The sequence below is a fragment of the Manacus candei genome, unplaced genomic scaffold (assembly GCF_025592945.1).
Source record: "Manacus candei isolate 608988 ecotype Guabito, Panama unplaced genomic scaffold, ASM2559294v1 h1tg000039l, whole genome shotgun sequence".
Classification (NCBI taxonomy): Eukaryota; Metazoa; Chordata; class Aves; order Passeriformes; family Pipridae; genus Manacus; species Manacus candei.
This window is the reverse complement of record NW_026138087.1, coordinates 2,613,358-2,632,081: the sequence shown is the minus strand read 5'-3', so window position 1 is coordinate 2,632,081 and position 18,724 is coordinate 2,613,358. Positions and strand designations below refer to the sequence as shown.

The 18,724-nt window shown below is 47.0% G+C and overlaps 1 protein-coding gene across 3 annotated transcripts in view; it reads right to left on the bottom strand.

The window, feature by feature from the left end:
- Window positions 1–18,724, bottom strand: part of ADAMTS3 (ADAM metallopeptidase with thrombospondin type 1 motif 3) — a 64,818-nt gene that overhangs the window by 42,404 nt on the left and 3,690 nt on the right. For 2 of the 3 annotated variants that reach the window (XM_051794504.1, XM_051794505.1), the window contains exon 3: window positions 7,496–7,896. In XM_051794504.1, coding sequence (XP_051650464.1) covers window positions 7,496–7,896 — 401 coding nt within the window. Of the gene's footprint in view, window positions 1–7,495; window positions 7,897–13,444; window positions 13,473–14,221; window positions 14,399–18,724 lie in introns of those variants that run through there. The other variant, XM_051794503.1, reaches the window with a different exon arrangement.

The following is an 18,724-nucleotide window of genomic DNA, read 5'->3' as shown; positions in this document are numbered from 1 at the left end:
TTGGGAGAGCCACCAAATTAACCAAAATTCTGTTGAATTTTGCACAAAAAAAAGAAAAGAAATTGCAGCATATTACTGGGTCACTGCACTGGGCTGAAATGAGTCTTTTTAGCCTCCTCTATGAACATCCGTAAGAAAATTCCTTTATGCTGAAATTTCTCATGCTTGGTTTTGATCCAAACGTTGGGTTTCTTTCTTCCCCTTTCAGAAAGTCTAAGAAAACTCAGTGGAAGTCCTTAAGAGTTATATGAAAGCAGAGAGAAAAAACAAACTTTGCTTTTATGTGGAAAAATATGTCTCTATTTTTTGTTCTTGGAAAACCTACCGGGATTCATTTTAACAGCCACGCAGAGCTGGCAGGCCAAGTGCTTTGTCCTTAAAGAAGGAATAGTGAGTTTAAAATATCAGTTATTAAAGAGTAAAAAATATGCATGGAACATGCTCAGAGCAGTCAAGCTCCCTGATCCCAGCGTATCTCTGCAGAAATATTTACTGAGCAAATGGTTTGTCTCTGTGGCAGATAGAGCAGGGCTTTGCTAGGAACTATTTCATGGTTAAATGGCACAGGAGACAGCAGAAATCACTTACAGGGCTGACAGTGCTGTGGTAAACCTTGTGTTTTCCCAGCTCCTGCAGTCGTGGGATGACACCAGTCATAGATTCCTCCAAAAAGTGGAAAGGAAAACACAAAGCGAGGACATCTAATACCCTCTGAAGAGGGGAAAATAAGAGCTGAATACTCCAAAACTACAAAGCAAATAAAACCGTGCCAAAGGATGAAGATCTCATAATCTGGAGGTCACCAGCACTGTGTCCACTGTGGCACACTAAAGAAACATGGATTTACCTGCTGCCTTTCCAAGGTAACAGAAAATTCAGTCCAAATTGTGTGTGAGGAAGGCTCATCTCCTCAGATATAAGTCAGAGAAGGAGAGAAGACTGATTACCATTTCCTTGGAATATTCAGTGGATCAAAAGCTAGGAAGCACCCAAGTCTGTAATATTTACATCACACTCATTTGAAATTGGTTCTATATTCTTGCAGGAAAAAAAACAAAAACAAAATAAAAAACCAACGATGGTAAAATCCCTCAAAGGAAAATGAAAAGTAGTTTTACACATTTGATCAGGTATAAAAGAAAAAAAAAAACCAAAAAACAAATGACAGTGGGATTCGTATGAGGTCAGGAAGTTAATTTAGTGTTGTGTGGTTGTAGTTTATTAAAGCTCCCAGCCAAGCTGCTGAAGCACTCAATGAAAACCAAGTATCTGTTTAAAATAGAAGCGAAAGCAAAGATTTTTTTTAACAGGAACAATAGTGCTGCAGCTTCTGCCACCATTTCAAGAAGCTCCTGATGAAACGTGAGGGCAGGAGATGGAACCAACTGGCTTTTCTTTCCCTGACTCTTTCAGAGCCTGGATCGGAGTGCAGTGGTTACAGCATGACCCTCCCAAACAAACTAGGAACAGGTAAGAGCAGACAAGCCCTTTTTCTCAATGACCCTGCACAGCATTTTCTTCCCAGTCATGTTTCCTGCCCTGTTGCAAATCCCAGACCATGTGGTTCGGGAGCCAAATTCCAGCTCCAAGTGCGTCCAGCGCTGAATAAACACGGGCCATCAAAACAGCCCCTCTGAATATGGCTTCTGTCCCTCCACCCCACCGAGGGCACTCCCAGCCTCAGCCCCGCCTCCCCCATCAATGGGAACTTTGAGAGAGCCCCCAAGGATTAAGCTGGAGAACATTGGCTATTTCAGTAGCTATTTACTTTCCTTTCCTCAGACACACGCTTTCCCGCAGGTGACACGTGGAGGCAGGACATGAATGAGGAATGAGAGCCCAATTCATGAGCTCTGTGTGTGTTATCAAGGCTCCACACAACTTATACAATCTGGGGTTTATTACTAAAGCTATAAAAAAGGCTTGTACTTAAGTCATTTTAATAAGCTTGGACTATTTTATAAACTGTTAGTTGTGAGCCTCCAGGAATCAAAAAACTTAAGAAGCGCACACTGCTCTGGGAACAAAGAGCAAAAAAATCCAGAAAGGAAATTCTTTGTCCAAGTGCCCTAAAAGAGGTGTTTTGGGAAAATGCATTGCCAGGACTACAAGGTGGGATTCAATATCAGCTACAAAAGAGATATCCAGAGCAGCACCCAGCCACCAGCAGTTTGTTCCAGAGCATTTTTAACCACATACTGACCCGGAATAACAGTTCCAGCCCCTACATATATTGCTTGAAGGGGAGGAATTAACACATAAACCCTTGATTTGCTGTAAAGAGCCATTTTTCAAAATCAGAAATAAACAATAAATAAAAGTCTGAGGGTGTGGCAATCAAGCCCTTGCAAATAAACACTAAAAACTTGTGCAGCACCATGTCCAGACACCTGGACTGATCCCTGTGTCCGTACCACAGCAGCCATGGACACAAACCCTGGCCAGGGCCCTGCAGGGTCCACTCAGGCTCCAAGAGCCTGGGCTTTGCTGGGAATCACGAGCCCCGGGTTTAAGCAAGGAATTACTGCAATCAAAGCGATGAGGGGGAAAACTGACTTACTTCAAAGGTAGATTTTAAATACCTCACTGGAATCTGCTCCCAGGCCCCTTCTGGATCTTTCCTTCTCCCCCTAGAGAAATCACACTTTGGAAAGCTTAACAGAGGGTGAAAAACAGAATTCTTAAATTCATCCATGTTTTTGGAAAACCTATTACCCAAACAGACTGCAAATTTTCGTGCTATGAGATGTATTTTGGGCCACTTTGGGCTACATGAAGTCCACAGCAGTAGATATGCTACTTGTATATCTATCCAGTTTTTCCTATGACCACAATCCATTTGGAATAAAGGGAGAAGGAGTGGCAGCCTGCAGAAAAATTATAATTTCAGAGGAGGACTTAGTGGTTCGATCAGCCTTCAAAACAAAAAGGATACAACCACGTGGAAACTCTGAGCACCACCCTTTTTATACTTGCTACTACTAGTTGTAAATGACAACAGGAGAAATGCAAGGCAGGAGGAGAGGAAGAGACACAAGGGCTTAGAAATGAGGCACATCTATCATAGACCGAATCTGGCCCTGTTAGAAAAGCTTACAAAAACAAACAAGAAGAGATAAATGGAGCCTGAGCAAACATCTACATCAACTTGGACTGCACTCCGAGAAGTAAGGATTAAGCACCCATTTGCTTTGAGTGACAACTCCAAGGGCAAGCAAAGTAGATGCATTAAAAAAGTCTGTATTATATTATTTTACACTATATATACTTGAGTTCAAGCCCCACAGCCTCCCTTCTCAATCAGGGCTTCTCCCCTCTGCGTTTTACACAGGAATCCCCGAGTCCTGAATTAGCATTTTTCCAAGTTTCTGGAGCTCCTGCCCTTTGAGAAATCCTCTTTCCTATGGATTGCTGGGACTGAAGAGTCCGTAGGAGCCTGTGGGAAGTGCCACCCAGCAGAGAGGTGACGGGGATGGAGTGCAGCTGCAGCCCATCAATCCCAGTTCTTAAATCCTGCCAAGTGCAGCGGAACGCCAGCGGTGAGAGCAGGCAGGGCCGGGCACGGCAGGTCACAGGGAGGGAATTACTGTGGGAAGAGCGCAGGAGGGCAGGGCAGCAGGAATATCAGAGCGCTAAATCAGCCTAAGATGCTGCTGCCATCTGCCCTGAGTGGCACGGAGCCGCTTCCATCTCCCCAGGTTTTATCCCGGTTTCCTGCGCTCTGCCCTCCCAGGAGGTCCAGGATTACCAGATGTCCCCTTGGCCACAGACCCCAGCCTGGACTGGGAAAGGCCTCCAGACCCAAGGGGACAGTCCCAATCCCAACCCAAAGCTCAGCAAGAGTCTCCTGTGCACTATAAGCAGATGTTCAGCAGCAGTCCAAGTGTTTATCTCCAGAATGCTATTCCAATACACTGGGAGAAAACACCAGTGGCTCCTAGAAAGCTGTTTCTCCATTTAGGAACTCTAGTCTTGCCAGCTTGGGGGTAATCAGGCTGAAATAATACATTTAGAACCAACACAGGAACAAGCAATAAGCCTTAATACTTCAGTCCTGATGGAACAAGGGCAACAAAAAAGCATTCGAAACAAATCAAAATGCCCTGAAACTCCCACATGGATCCCACATGCCTCAACTCCAGCAGATTTTCAAACTTTTCCCGAAGCAAGGCTAAAGGCTGTGCAAGTATCTCTAGTCTGAGATACTCCAGCCTGCAGTTGCCAAAGGAAAGTAGCTGTGAACACGCACAGACATGTTTCTTCACATCTCCATATCCTTAGAAAAAAGGGATGGCAATAAGCAAGTGAGGAATAATCCATCACAAGTGGTAGATCTGAGCAGCTTTGTTTGGTTTTTTTAATTCCTGATGGTTGGTCTGTCTTCCAGGATTTCCCTGGTTTGGCAGCTGAACACTGCAAGCCAGGCAGACTCCCGAGCATCCTCCATTTGCAAACAGCTGTACTTCCAAATGAGAACACTCAGCACTGGGCCTGAAGGCCATGGAACCCCAGTAAACAAAACAAACCCAAAATAGTTTCCAATAAACAAAAAAATAAGTCTCGTTTTCCTTGGAATCTGAAGTCAAAGACTAGAGGTTCATTGCACTGGGCCCAGCCCTTTGATTTCAAACCAGCAAGGTTAATGCTCTAGGAGAAACAGAAACCAACATTCCCACTTGGCATTGCATGGATGTGAACATAAACCAGATCCCAGCTCAAACATGAAGGCACTCGTCTACAAAAACATCACAGTGGAAGTACAAGCTGAAGGCACCACACAGCAACACCTGCTCAGGAAGCTAACTGAGAAACTGAGCTCATTTTCTCTACAACAACAGGTAGAAAAGTGGTTTAAGCCATTGTTTGTCAATGTTAGGCTTGCTGCCTTCTCTTCATTTACAATGTGAACCAGTTGTGGTGGTTTTTTGAGGCTGGCACCTTCCACTCCCCAAGGATTCTGACAATAAATATCACTACTTTGATGAAACAACAGCAGAAATATCCAGTAGAAACCTGTGGAAGCCTCAGCTTCCTGACACCCAGTGAAGAAGACAAGAGGCAGCTCCTCCCTGACTAATGAAGTGCTCTTCTGCCATGACAAGTGCAGGCACATGCACATGTGGGCTTTTTAAATAAACAGAATTATTTTCCAAGGGAGATTAAGCAGATGTGAAGATAGGAATTTGCAAAAGTGATAGCACACAGACAACTTCCACTGCAGAAGTAGATATGCAAACTATTTCAAAACAAAGCGTCCAAATATTTGGGGTTTTAAATGTAAGTTTAGATTGAAGAAAAGACTGTGGGCAGAATCTTGCTTTACTAATGCAAATGCCAATTATTCCATGTATTTACAATCAAGCAATCAAAATTTAGCTCCCAAGTGCTCTTTGTCTGTTACTTATGATATCAAGCTTCTTTTATAAGCTACACATTGTGCAAATTGCTACTCCAGTGATTCCCTTCACTTTCTCCCAAGAGCTCAGAACCCAGCTGGCTACTCTGGAGAGTGTCTAAATTCCTTTGAAGTCAAAAATAAATCTCTCCAACAGACATACACATGGCCTTAGAATTTCTCACTCTTGTTCCAGTTTCTGTTAAGCCACATTATCTCACCCTTCACATCTTCGGGAAACACTGAGGATCAAATATTCTAGCTGGGTTAAGAGACACACAGTACAGCAACAGAGAAGCCAGCAATGGTAACTGCAAGTTCCTTTTGCTACCTCTGGAGATGCCAGGAGAAAAAACACATTAAATAACTCTTCAGGATTATTTATTTATGTCACACTCACATGATTAGCACTCCCAGAGATGTAACAACAGCTCAGGTTGTGACAGAGTGACGCAGGAGCATTTATCCAGTCCTCTCCTCAAAGAAAAAAGCCCACATTCTCCTAGTCCAGTCCCTAAAACCATGGAAAATACATGAAGTGCTTCTCCTAGGTGCTATGAGGAAAAAAGGACACCTTCCACCATCCCAGGTTGCTCCAAGTCCCACCCAACCTGGCCCTGAATGCTCCCAGGGATGGGGCAGCCACACCTGCTCTGGGCAACCTGTGCCAGGGCCTCACCGCCCTCAGCCAAGAATTTCCTCCCAATATCCCACCTAACCCTGCCCCCTGTCAATGTGAGGCCTTTCCCCCACTGAAAAGTCTCTTCTGGCTTCATTTAACTGCAAACAGCCCAGGAGCAGCTTGCCAGCCACATGGCAATCTCTGCCGGAGCCGCTGCACTCCTTAGTCTAATTCCATTTAATCCAATTTCTTGTCTTCACGTGCTGTCTCCACACAACAACTTCATTCAGGATTACTGCTAAAATCCAGCTCCCAGTCCCAGGGTCTCATTCACTGGAAGGATTCCATCAGAAGCTGCATCTAGCCAGGCAGATGTCTGCTTGGCCTTCGTAAACATAGCACACTGACAACAGATTCTCCTAAAAAAACCCACCAAAAGCCCTCCAAAACACACCAAACTGACATAGGTTATCACCTCTGGTCAAACCACCACCAGTATTTCCTTGCTTTAAGCAAGGGAAGTCAAGGAATTGCAGTCTGAATGGGTATTTGGAGCCCTTTCTGCAGTAATCCCACAGTGAGTGCAGCCTGCTGCGAGGTGGGAGCCTTCCTAGCAAGGACTCATTGCAAAATGGAATCAGATCATGACCAAGTGGCACGTGAGGGGAAGAGGGAAACCCACTGCCAAGAAGGGATGCCTGGTGCAGACCTTTCCATGTGACTGCTGTCCCAAACAGCAGGAGGGTAGCCAGGAGACATTCATCTCCCTGGATGTTGCTGGCGTGTTCCACCGCTGCCCCCAGGCCTCACCGAGCACAAGGTGAGTATTGCTGGCTTGCTTTACCACATGACTGAATCCAGGACTGGTATGTGGGATCCATATATGCCCAGCCTTTCACTCTGGGATTTGGGCATCTGCTGAGCCACAACGAAATCCCAAGTGTTCACAACTAGACTGAGAACAGATGTGACCCACTCAATTTTGATATGACACCTCCTGATGAAACAAAAACTGCATCTAAGAGAACAAAAAGCGTGCTCACTTTATAAATAAACTCTTTAAAACTTAAAGCTGCTATTCTTGGACTATAGGGTAATCTGTGATTTTGCTATCTGAGAGTGCTACAGAGGGATGATCTGGATGCCAGATTCTACATTCAGTCATCCAAAGGTCACCTTTTACATTTAAAAATGTCTTTGTTATTAATTTTCCTGTTTGTAACACCTCATGAGAGTAAAAAGGACACCCAACAAGACACAGGTTTTATTTCTCTCTCTCACACCAGTGACATGAAGGGCTTTGCTCATCAGCCTCAAAGGACCTATCTCAAAGTAAAGCAGTAGGATTGTCCCCATCAGTGTTTTCTGAGGGACTTAAGTTCTGTAAAGGACATCATTAGCAAGGCGTGGTTAAAAGCAACAGAAGCTGTGCCCCAAGCAGCAAACACCAGACCCAGGAGCTGTGAAAGCAGCCTTACCAGCCCGTCACAGTTGCTGATGGCCACCGCAGCTCCGGGGATGTCCGTGATGTCCCCCACGTAGGCGCAGTTGGTCCACAGGGGCTCCCTCTTCCACAAGCGCTCCGTAGCAGTCCCAGCGTGACTCGCGTTACCACCATCGCTCCCAGTTTGCACAGAGTCTTCGTACCACTCCACCACGGCCTCGGGAGCCAGCAGGCGAGTGTTGGGCTTCAGCCGGAGGTGGAATTCCCTCCCGAAGGCAGTGACGTTGAAGTAGAGCTGTCTGGGGCTCTGGGACACCTCCCGCGGCGCTCGCCGCTGGTGACTCGCAGAGAGGATGTTGGAGCTGTAGCTTCCATCTGCATTGGTGCTAATGGGAATCACTAAACCGTACGGCCTCGGCCTGCTTTTTCGGAATTCTGCCAAGAGAAACACCCGAAACCAAACTCAAATTAGAACAAGAGCATGAAACGAGCCTCAAGACTCAAGGACCCTGCTACCTCACACCTCCACTTCCAAAATTCCCAACCGAGGATTCCTGGTTGAACTACCAACACAGGAAAACGTAAGGCACATGTCACTGCTCCTCCCTTATCATGGAATCACAGAATAGTTTGGGTCGGAAGGGACCTTAAAGATCATCCAGTGCCACCCCCTGCCATGGGCAGGGACACTTTCCATTAGACCAGGCTGCTCCAAGCCCCGTCCAACCTGGCCTTGGACACTTCTAGGGATGGGGCAGCCACAGCTTCTCTGGGCAACCTGTGCCAGGGCCTCACCACCTCACAGGGAAGGATTTCATTCTCTCATTTGTTATTATAAAACTGAAGAGAGAAACCCCTGAAATATTCACTGACATTTATCTGGGCAGTTCCCTGGGGTTCAGGTTTGCTCCACAGCCCCAGGAGAGGCAGCGATCCTTCCCAATTCCCCCTAAGAAATGCCACACAGCTCCACTGCACACCTGGCACAGAACTGCTCACTCCTGTGTCAGGACCCCCATTAAGATTTTGAAAATTAAGCGCCAGGCTTGGTTACAACCACAATTTGCATACAGGTTACTCAGGAAATAAAAACAGGGAAAAAAATCCAGTGGATATCACACGCCATTGATAAATTGATCCATGTCAGCAATGGTAAAGGCAAAAACTTTTCCCTCTACAAATCCCCTTACCAAGCAACTTGCTATTGCCTTTCCTCTGACTGACAGAGATCAAAACCAACAGAAAAGCTAATTATTAAAAAACCCCCACAACACAGAACTGCACAGATTTTACCTACATCCTGCACTTCAGTGCAACAGAGAGGAGCCACAACCCCAGCAAACCCACAGTGTTGGTAACACCAGAGCAGCTCAGTGGCACGACCCCTGGCCAAGGCAACGTGTTTTCAAGTCATGTCACCCCGGTGTAAAACAAACCCGTCACACGAGTTTATCTTTGTGGTGGGGCCTCTCTAACGTGGGAGCAATTGGGATACTCGGTGTCCCATTTCCAGGCTGTAAGAGGAGATGGGCCAGGTCAAGCTGTGGGGCCACATGCTGCTCCCAACGGGACCAAGGTCTAAGCCTAAGCCACTGGATTCCACTATGTGAGAGTTAAAGACACTCAGCACCAAAACAGGCATTCCCTAGCTCCTCTCCTCCTGGGAGAGCTGGTGAAAGCAATATTAGAGTGATATTACTGACAATTCCATTTAAAAACCTCCGAGATTGGGTGGCTCTGATGGTAGCACTAAGTGCCATTGAGAATTCCTCAAATAAGTGTACTTAATTAAGCGAGCTAAGTTTTACCTGCTCGCAGTGTGGCTCACACTTGGGCTGAGAATTAACAGAGCAAAAGCTCAGTAGCCAGTTCCTCTCTCCTGGTAGCAGAGGCTGCTGCTTTTAAAGGACTTACACATTCAGTGAGTAACTTCAGGAGGAAAATGTTCCTAATGGCTTCACAGAACTGCTTTTCACTTTCTTTCAGGCCAGTTACTAAGGAATTTGACCAAAAAACAATGTATGGTACTAGTAGAACGAACACAGACATTTTAATTCTTGCACTACAAATTATCTTAGTATACAAATACTATATCCCAGGAATGTGACAAGTCATTTCCAAGCCCACTGCTACCCCACATCCTACAGCCAGCAGCCACAGGGTGGGTTTCAGCAGCAGCCAACTTCACCTACTTTGCCACACACCCACAAGATGAGGTTCTAAAACTGGCATCCTAATTAGGCCATTATCCTTAGGATAATTCCCATTTAAAGCACTGGGAATTCTCAGCCAGGATTGCTAGTCTGTCTCCTTAGAGAAGGGACCAAATTAAAACTCTGAAGCAATTTTTATTAATTAGACACCGGGCCATGCACAGGAGACAGAGCTGCTGGGTTGTACATCCTAACTGGGTCAAAGTAAAATCACTGCTTCTCACATTCCCGGGGCTTCAGGGCTGGGACTTCATTCCCAGGCTGACATTCCACCTTTTACCTTGCTGAGATTCCTTGTGGCTTGTTCTTTTCTTTTAAAGCGGGAGGTTCAGTGCACCACAGTCTGGGGATCGAATTCTGTGCTTACTGCACAACAGAGAAACTGTTCTGCACATCTCACAGATAAATTCCCACATTTCCACAGGCTGGGGCAAAAAAAAAAAAAAGGCTATTTTGCTAATGAGAACAGCCAGCTAGCCACAAGAAGGTAGGAACAAAGGCTGGAAAATGAGAACTGTCAAGGATTTGAGTCAGCAAAAGCCCTTTCCAGAGCCTGTAAATGCTGAGCTAGAAGAGGAAATGCCTTTTGTTCAAAGGCAATTAAAATTAAATGGGACATGACTGAATCCCGAAGACATCTGAACTCCTCCGCTGACTTACATTACCCTCTTTCCACAGACTGCACGCTCCGAGGAAATGCTATTCCAGCTGTAGGTGTTCCCTTTCCTAAGCTAAAATTTCAGAGTCGATCTGCTCTGCTAATTCCAAGCTGACAGTGCTGATCAGAGCAAGAGGAAAAGCACTTAACTGCAAATTTTCTCCATTTTTTTTAAATCTGGCTTTAAACTGCTGCTCCAGCTGCACAATGTTTAAGTTGAAAGGAAGCACTTAAGAAGGAACATCACATTCTTTCATTGTGTGTCAAAACATAATTAGGTAGAGAATGCCTCTGAAGAGAGCTGGGTTTTTTTCCCCCTCAAATACTCATTAAACTGCAGAATTAACACTGCTGGCTCTCCCAGGAGTTGTCTTTGCACTGTACAACAGCTGGGGTTCCAGATTCCTAAACTTTTTCCTTTTTTATCACCTGCATTTGGAAAAACATTATTTTTTTAGACACAAGATTCTGTGAAATACATTGATCAAAAATTCCTAATGTGGCTGTCCACAGGAGAGTTCCAAATGCCTAAACATCTATTTGAGAAGATTTCAAAAACACAGTCTCAGCAAGAGGACCGGATCTGAGGTGACACCTTGAGAGCACTCCTGTGCCGGCACCTTCTGGCTGGAATTCACAGGCTGTGACACAACCAGATTGCTGGATGGCAGGAAAAGTACTGGGGAAAAAACAGTTACCTGCTGCTGCAGGGATGGAGAGGACAGCATTTCCAGAGGGAAACTGTGGCACGCTCCGGGAGATCACGCTTACGTTCCACAGGAAAGCACAAGGGAATGACACAGAGCTGCTCTGGTCACTCAGCAAAGTAATGCTTTATAGGACAAGATGGGCTGGAGACCACCAGACAAGCCCAGCAGGGGTTCTGTCATCACCATTTTCTGTCCCCATCATTGGCTGGTGCTTCCAGAAACAAAGAAGCAGTTGCGGTGCCTCTCAACAACCTGGATCACTCCAGAACTACTGTTTGCTCTTTTTGGCTGCCTTTAGGTGGCAGAAACACCCACAGAGAAAGACAAGACAGAAAAGGGCAATGGGTTTCTTGAAAATTCCCTCACAACTCAGCACCCGAAGAGGGATGAGACTGTGCTGTACCTGGACACTGCAAGCTGGATGAGTAAAAGCAATGGACTGCAAGGATAGAACTGATGTGGGAACGGCTCTGGTGCCCTCATTGCTGTACTTTGCTGTCACTGGCCCCAGGGATACAGACAGCTCAAGAAAAGGCTGATGTGGTGTTTTTGCAGCCTCTGCAGAGCTGCAGGTGCTTTCTGCAGGCAGCAGGGCCTGGCACCATTGTGTCACGGGTCAGATCCCAGATTTCTTACAGAAGTGGCACTGAGCAGTGATGGAGTTACTGTGTGGGAGGCTAAGGAGAAGTGAAGATGCAGCACAGTCCCGAGCATCAGCACCTTCAGGCTGACTGTGCCACGAGTGACACAGAACCAGTTCCTCCTGACAGCCCCCAGGCACTGCAGCACATTGTGCATGAATGCAGGTAATTAAATGTGGTAACTCCCTGTGCCTGTACTGCAGTCTGTGCTGATATTTAACAAAAATAAACCCCCAGGTGCTTTAGTTTGCCCTAAGTGACTTCTCAGGTGAAAAGATCAGCTGCTGACAGCAGCCAGCCCTGGGCCAACTCAAAATACACAACAGCGATGCAAACCGACACTTGGTAGGGGCTCAGAAGTAGGACAGCACATCTGAGACAATCCCAGCGCAGGTTTTACCTCCAAGTCATTCTCAGCTGAGGAAGCCACAGTTTGAAGCTGTGGCTGCCCCATCCCTGGGAGTGTCCAAGGCCAGGCTGGATGGGGTTTGGAGCAACCTGGTCAAGTGGAAGGTGTCTCTGTCCATGGCAGGGGGTTGGTACTGGATGATCTTTCAAGTCCCTCCCAGTCCGAATCATTCTGGAATTCTATGGTTCTGTGCTTTTTGAATCAGAATTTACAGGACCAAATAGAGCCCCAAACATTCCTGAGTACAGCAGTGCTGAGGCCGTGAAAGAGAAGAAGACATTAAAGGACAGAAAGTTGTCTTCCAGATTCAGGGAGTTTGCCTGATGTACTGTGTAATTTAAAAGATGCATTCCTATATAGCTTATGGTTTCTGAAATTCAAATACAACCCATTTCTCATGGAAAGGACTAGAAATAAAACACAGGATCAGCATACCACTGGAAAAACCCTCTGTCTGCCAGTTAGCTTTAAATGTACCTCACCATCTCCATTCCAATTATTCAGTGATCGCAGTGGAAGCCAACCTAAGCCCAGGAGGATGCAGTGCCAGAACTGAAATTGAGACAAGACTTCCAAAATTTACAGAAATGCTTGAAATTCTTTCCTGAACCAAAACCTGAACCAAAACCTCAGGGCAGGGGGTCTAACGGCAACTGGAAGCAGAACTGCCTGGGTCCATTCCCACTGCTGAAGAGCTCCAGAGCACACTCGTGTGCAGGGACACACACTCAACAGCATGGTGAAAGGCTCACTTCATACTGGGTAAGGCAAGGAGCCCATAGGATGGCATTCCCTGGCACTAACACCCTTGGAGAGGGAATGCCAGCTTCCACATCCTCCCACCACCTCTTCCAATCTACACAGAGCACCCAATTACCCATTAGTCTAAATGAACACACACACCTGAAGCTAAACAGTGGGTGTATCCTCCCTGTCTTTGGGAGGAGTCCAACAGGCTGAAGTTTCAGTATGAAGCACCTCACGGGCACAAACAGGCACCTTTCCTTTCAGCACCTGCATGTACCACTGACACCAAACTCGCTGCATGGCACATTCTTACCCAGGACTATCAGTCTATGGGGCAACAGCGAACAGCTACAGATTTTATAACTTCTGTAGGTTTACATTTCAGAAGGGAAGCACAGACACATCAGGATGCCAAACTGCAGCACGAGAGGACATGCAAATTCAATCCATGCCACGTCACCATGCAACTACAAATGCTCCTGGGTGGCAATGGTGGGGAATGCTCGCCTGCATACAGATCATTTCTCCAGAAAAATCACTAGTTTGTTGAGCTTGCTTCTTTTATTTCTGCTTTGATAGCAGCAACAATAGCTAAAAAGACTTACCTATTTGGATCTGCTGTTCTTTAGCAGCCTGCAGAAGAGAAAAGAAACACATGCACCAAGTTGTTAGTGCAATTACTATGCAATGGGGGACGGCAGAAGGCTGAAAAATCATTTGGTCTGCGCTACACGATTTTATACGTTTCTGCTTTTGGTTTCCAGGGATGGCAATTCTTCCTTAACTGAATAAACAGCTGTTCCCACCAACATGCTAACAAAGTCTGTAGCAAGTTTAACATAAAGGGAACTGCTAAGCAATCTCGATTTTGAATGACCCCTTCTATATATTGTGACACTGTGCCAAACAGTAAGTTTGGTGGTCATAGCAAGGCTTTAATGCCAGGGAAGTGATGAGCTCCAAGAAGCACGGGTGCCGGGGCAGAGAGCTGACAGCGCTTCTTTGGATCTGTGCTAGAGAACTGGAAAGCCAAGTGGACTTCCCGAGAGACCGCAGGGACTGTGGCAGTGACCTGATGCCACGGGGTGGTACCTGCTCTTGGCAGGTGAATGGGACCCGTGGGGACGGGATCTGGAGAGAAGGCTGCTGCAGTCGCCAGCCCGGGCCGGGGATGCCGTGCCCGGCTCGGGGCTGCTCGGATGCGGCGGTGTACGGCGCGGAGGAGGGCGGACAGCCCAGCCCGGTGCCGCCCGCAGATCCCGGGGTGGCCAGGGAACAAGGAAGGACCTGGGGGCACATCCCGGGGCGGCGGGCAGAGGGACCCGGCGGGAAGGAGGGCTCCCCGGGGGAAGGGCAGGCAGGGCAGGGGTCCCCTCACTCACCTGCCGGCCGGGCGCAGCGCGGGCCCCCAGGAGCGCGGCTGCCACTACCCAGAGGGGCAGGAGCACCATCCCGAGCCGGCCGCCCGCGCCCCGGCCCCGGCCGCGCTCCGCCCGCTCCCTCCTCCTGCCGCTCCTTCCCTGCCCTCCGGCGGCGGCTCCCGGGGCCGGGGCCGGCAGGGCGGGCGGGCGGAGAGGCGGCGGGTCCCCCGCGCCGCCTGTTGCTGCGCGCCCGCCGCGACCCGCGGCGCTGATAAACCCGCGGCGGCTCCGCCTCCGGCCGGCCCGGCGCTCACGTCAGGAACGGCCCGGCCCGCCGGGAACTGCCGGGGAACCGCCGGGGAACCCGCCCGGCTCCGCGCACACACACATACACACATACACACACACTGAGAAGTCCTCCCACCGCACTCCCGCGGCATCCTTGGTGCTCCCCGTCCTTGGCACATGTGCCTGAAATCCACCAAGAAACAACCTTCCCGTCCATCCCGCCATCCAGCGCTGCCTGCACAGGGATGCTGGCATCGCACCCTGACAGGGACTCCCACAGCAGCTCCCCAGCCTGGGACCACATCCCCAAGCTTCCATATTTCCAATCAACCCAAGGCAGTGCAGAGAAAGCTACTGAGTCTTAATATCATAGAATCGTTTGGGTTGGAAAGAACCTTAAAGTTCATCCAGTTCCACTCCCCTGTCATGAGCAGGGACACCTTCAACTAGCCAGGTTGCTCCAAGCCCCATCCAGCCTGGCTTTGGACACTGCCAGGGGTGGGGCAGCCACAGCTTCTCCGGGCAACCTGTGCCAGGGCCTCACTACTTTCATCATAAAAAACTTCTTCCTAATATCTAACCTGAATCAAAGCTCCTTCAGTTTAAAACCATCACCCCATGTCCTGTCACAACAGTTCCCAAGGGTCCCACTGGACTGGAGTCCGACACCAAAGTGACTTCTCTCCCCACCAGCCAGGAGCTCGGCACACAACACAAACAGCAACGGTGCCCAGCCTGGGCAGAACCCAAAATCCACTCGCATAGGACCCTTCCACAGGAAGAAATCTTCACAAACACGCTCTGTATATTCTTGGTCCCTTCTCTTTCCCTAGAAGATGTCACACAGTTGAGATTGTGTGTAACCAGTTAGTAACAGACATCACTGTGCCACCCCACAAGGGTGGAACAAAACCTTTGTAAACACTTTTTAGGAGTCAGAGACTAAACAGTACTCAAAGCGAGGACTGAATTTTGTCAGGGTCAGAATTAGTCAGTGTTCCGAACATGTGGATACCAATATAAAATCCAGTTTAAAACCATTCTGTTGTACCTCCTGCAATACCACTCCTGTGAGACATCATGACCAACCCAAATCACTTTCTGATGGCCTCACATATTACAGACACAGTTTGCTGCTGCTCAAACGTTCTCAGAATACCAGTGACAGCCTAACTAGGAGTTTTAAGTTGACCCTGCCCATCAGAATCCTATCTACATGAAAAAGAAAATACTAGTTCTACTAAATCGAAGTTGCCTCAAAAAAACCATTAAAGAGGAGGAGAGCTCCAGGCTCAGTTTTCAGGAGACACCTTCAATATTCCAACCACAGCAGCCCTGCTGTTTCAGAGGACACAGGTCCTGAACTGCACCATGCTCTCTCACAAAGCCAAAAAAATAAAAGGAATTTTTCTGAGAGTGGGAATGTATCTGTTATTACACGTGTAGGATCATTTCTGTACATAAAACACACAGCAGCCCGTCACACTCAGCACACCAACACCATAACCTCCGGCAGCTGCAGGAGCCACTTCTGGGACAGCCCAGAACGGGAAAGGCTGAGTGGCCTGTAAATTGCCAGCTCCAAATTCTACACTGAAAGGTAATTCCCATCCTGTGCAGCTATCCCACGTTTTATTTCCCTCATGGATGTTCCCCAGGTGACCTCTGAGCTGACTTACTGCACCCTGGCTGATGTCCGTGATGTGACACACCTGAGGCCCTGCACACCCCTGTCTGCTGGGTGACCATGGACCTGCACAGCCCCAGTGCTCCTGCAGGCTGATGACAGGGGCAGCCTCTGGCATGGCAGAATCACTGCCTTGGCCTGGAAGAGACCTTACACCTGCTGCAGTCCTGCCATGGCCAGGGACACCTCCCACAGACACAGGGATCCAAACTCCTCACCTCTAGGAGAGCTGTTCCTATGATCTTAAAAACACCCTTGCGATACAGTGTTGTGTCTGTTACCTCCCCTCCTCCATTTCTGAACTTTCCCAAACTGGCTTAAAAAGTTTCTAAATGTCAAAGAAACCAAGATACACAACAGACAGGGCTGGGGGCCAGGGCAGATATTCTGTTTTGTGGTCTGTCAAAGGCTTGACAGAATTGTAAGGGAGCAAAAATAAGGTGTTAAAATTAGATGCCTCATTATTTCTACTAAAAAACAAGAGCGAGTGCCACAGCTGTAACACATGTAAATTGAAGCAGTATTTGGAAGTTCAGTTAAAGCCATTTCTCATCTCCAACAGCCCAGCTTGGCCCCACTATTATCAAAGAAATCACAGATTTCGTGTTGTATTTCAAGTCTGATATACATACATATGCATATATGTATTTACATATGCATGTACATATATATATCTGTTAAAAATCTGTTAAGCATTTGCAATTCTAAAATCCCTCAGGCTTTCCGCATCTGTGCAGCTTTGGCTGAGGCACGAGACTGACAGCGACAAATATTTTATGAACCTGAGGTTGGGCCCTGAAGCAAAGAGGCACTGAAATCTGGAAGGCTTTGCACAGGGCCAAGGTTTGGAGCAGGAAGGCTGCAGCAGGACTTGGCAGGGATAACATTCTGGGGAGTAAAATGTGGCATTACCTATCTGGAGCACCGTCTCCATGAGGTCTCACATCCTCTCGCACACAAAACAATTTCAAAGTAACGTTTAACTGGAGCAAGAACTCAAACTGAGAAATTTAAAGGACCAAGAGAAGTTCCTGATCAGGAGTTCTTGCAATACTACTTAATACAGGCTTCAAATATTGATTTTTTTGAGACAAGCCCCTTGTAAACTCAACTATCACATCTAGGAGTCATATGTATAGTGTAATTTAAATGTAACATCTAGGAATAATACCTATAGTCCAGACAAATCCCAGTCTTCACCAATCCTGCACACATACGTGGTTTAATGCTCAATTTTGCAGTGACATTTCCTGATATTTAGGAATAATGATAATTTACTGAGCTTCTGACCTGCTATGTGCATTTGATGATCTTTCTTACAAGCAGCCAGTTTGGAAAGCATTAATTCTGTTCTTTCTGCTGAAACTTGGCTTTGGTGTAAAATCCTGCCTTCCTTTAATGACCTTGTGCCTCAGGTTCTCCTTCTCCATGGAGCCTGCCCAGATGGAAATATAAGCCAAGGGGGGGATCCCCCATGAGGCAGGGCTGGAGACCCAGATCCTACTCTGTGACACACCAGAACATGTGTCCAGGACCTGCTCAGGTTTCCAGCCTTAATAAAAAGTAGAATTCACAAGAATCAAATTTTATGTCTAAAATATTGCCATTACAATGCAGAAACCCACCTCCTCTCCAGCTGCCCTGTGTGACAACTCCAGTCATGCTCCTAAAGCCTTTTTGGCTGAGATACCATGGTTAAATTAATTTTAACCTCATTTGCCACCCAGTGACTTGTCATTTCAGTTCCAAACCTGCACAAGAATCTTTTTTTGGCATTATCTGTGTAAGAAGGGGATCCCAGTACCAAGATGCCAGACAAGGATCACCAGACTGCAGATGAAACACAAGCACTCTGTAAGTGACAATGCCTCCAGTTTCTCCTTCATGGTGCATTAAAACAGACTATTAAACCAAACAGACATAGTTAATTGTTTTAAAGCCACTATTAATCTAGCAGATTGTTACATGAAGAAATATAGTGCACCTGTTATTTTTAACAAAGCAGCCTAAGATTTATGGTCGAGATTTAACCACAGGAAACCGGAGAGAAAAAAATGTGAGACACGAAAATTGCAGTTGTAAAGTACATTGTGAAAAATAAAAAGGAAAGGAAGGAGGTAGTGGTTGTGAATTTTGTATAATAGGTACATGCCATAAAATTATTCCTGTTCTAAGGTGGCGAGTTTTGAAAAGATGTGTGCCAAGTAAAATGCAAATAAACCCACCCTGAATCCTCAAAAGAAATGATAACCCTGTTCCATGTCTAGGTTAATGGCTGGACTTGATGATCTTGAAGGTCTTCTCCAACCTAAACGATTCAGGGATTCTATGTGCACCTCCCGCTGGCTTCACCAGCTCCACACTATTCCTTTGTAACTTAGCAAGTGCTTTGGTTTTAGTCACATTCTTATAGAAACTTTTGGGGAGGGGGATGACTGCAGGGAGAGAAAGTGAGTATTTTTTCAGTGATTGCATTTCTGTCCCTGATTCACACAAAACAAGTTTCCCTTTGGAAGGAGGGAGGTTGCACACTTCCAACACTCCCTTAC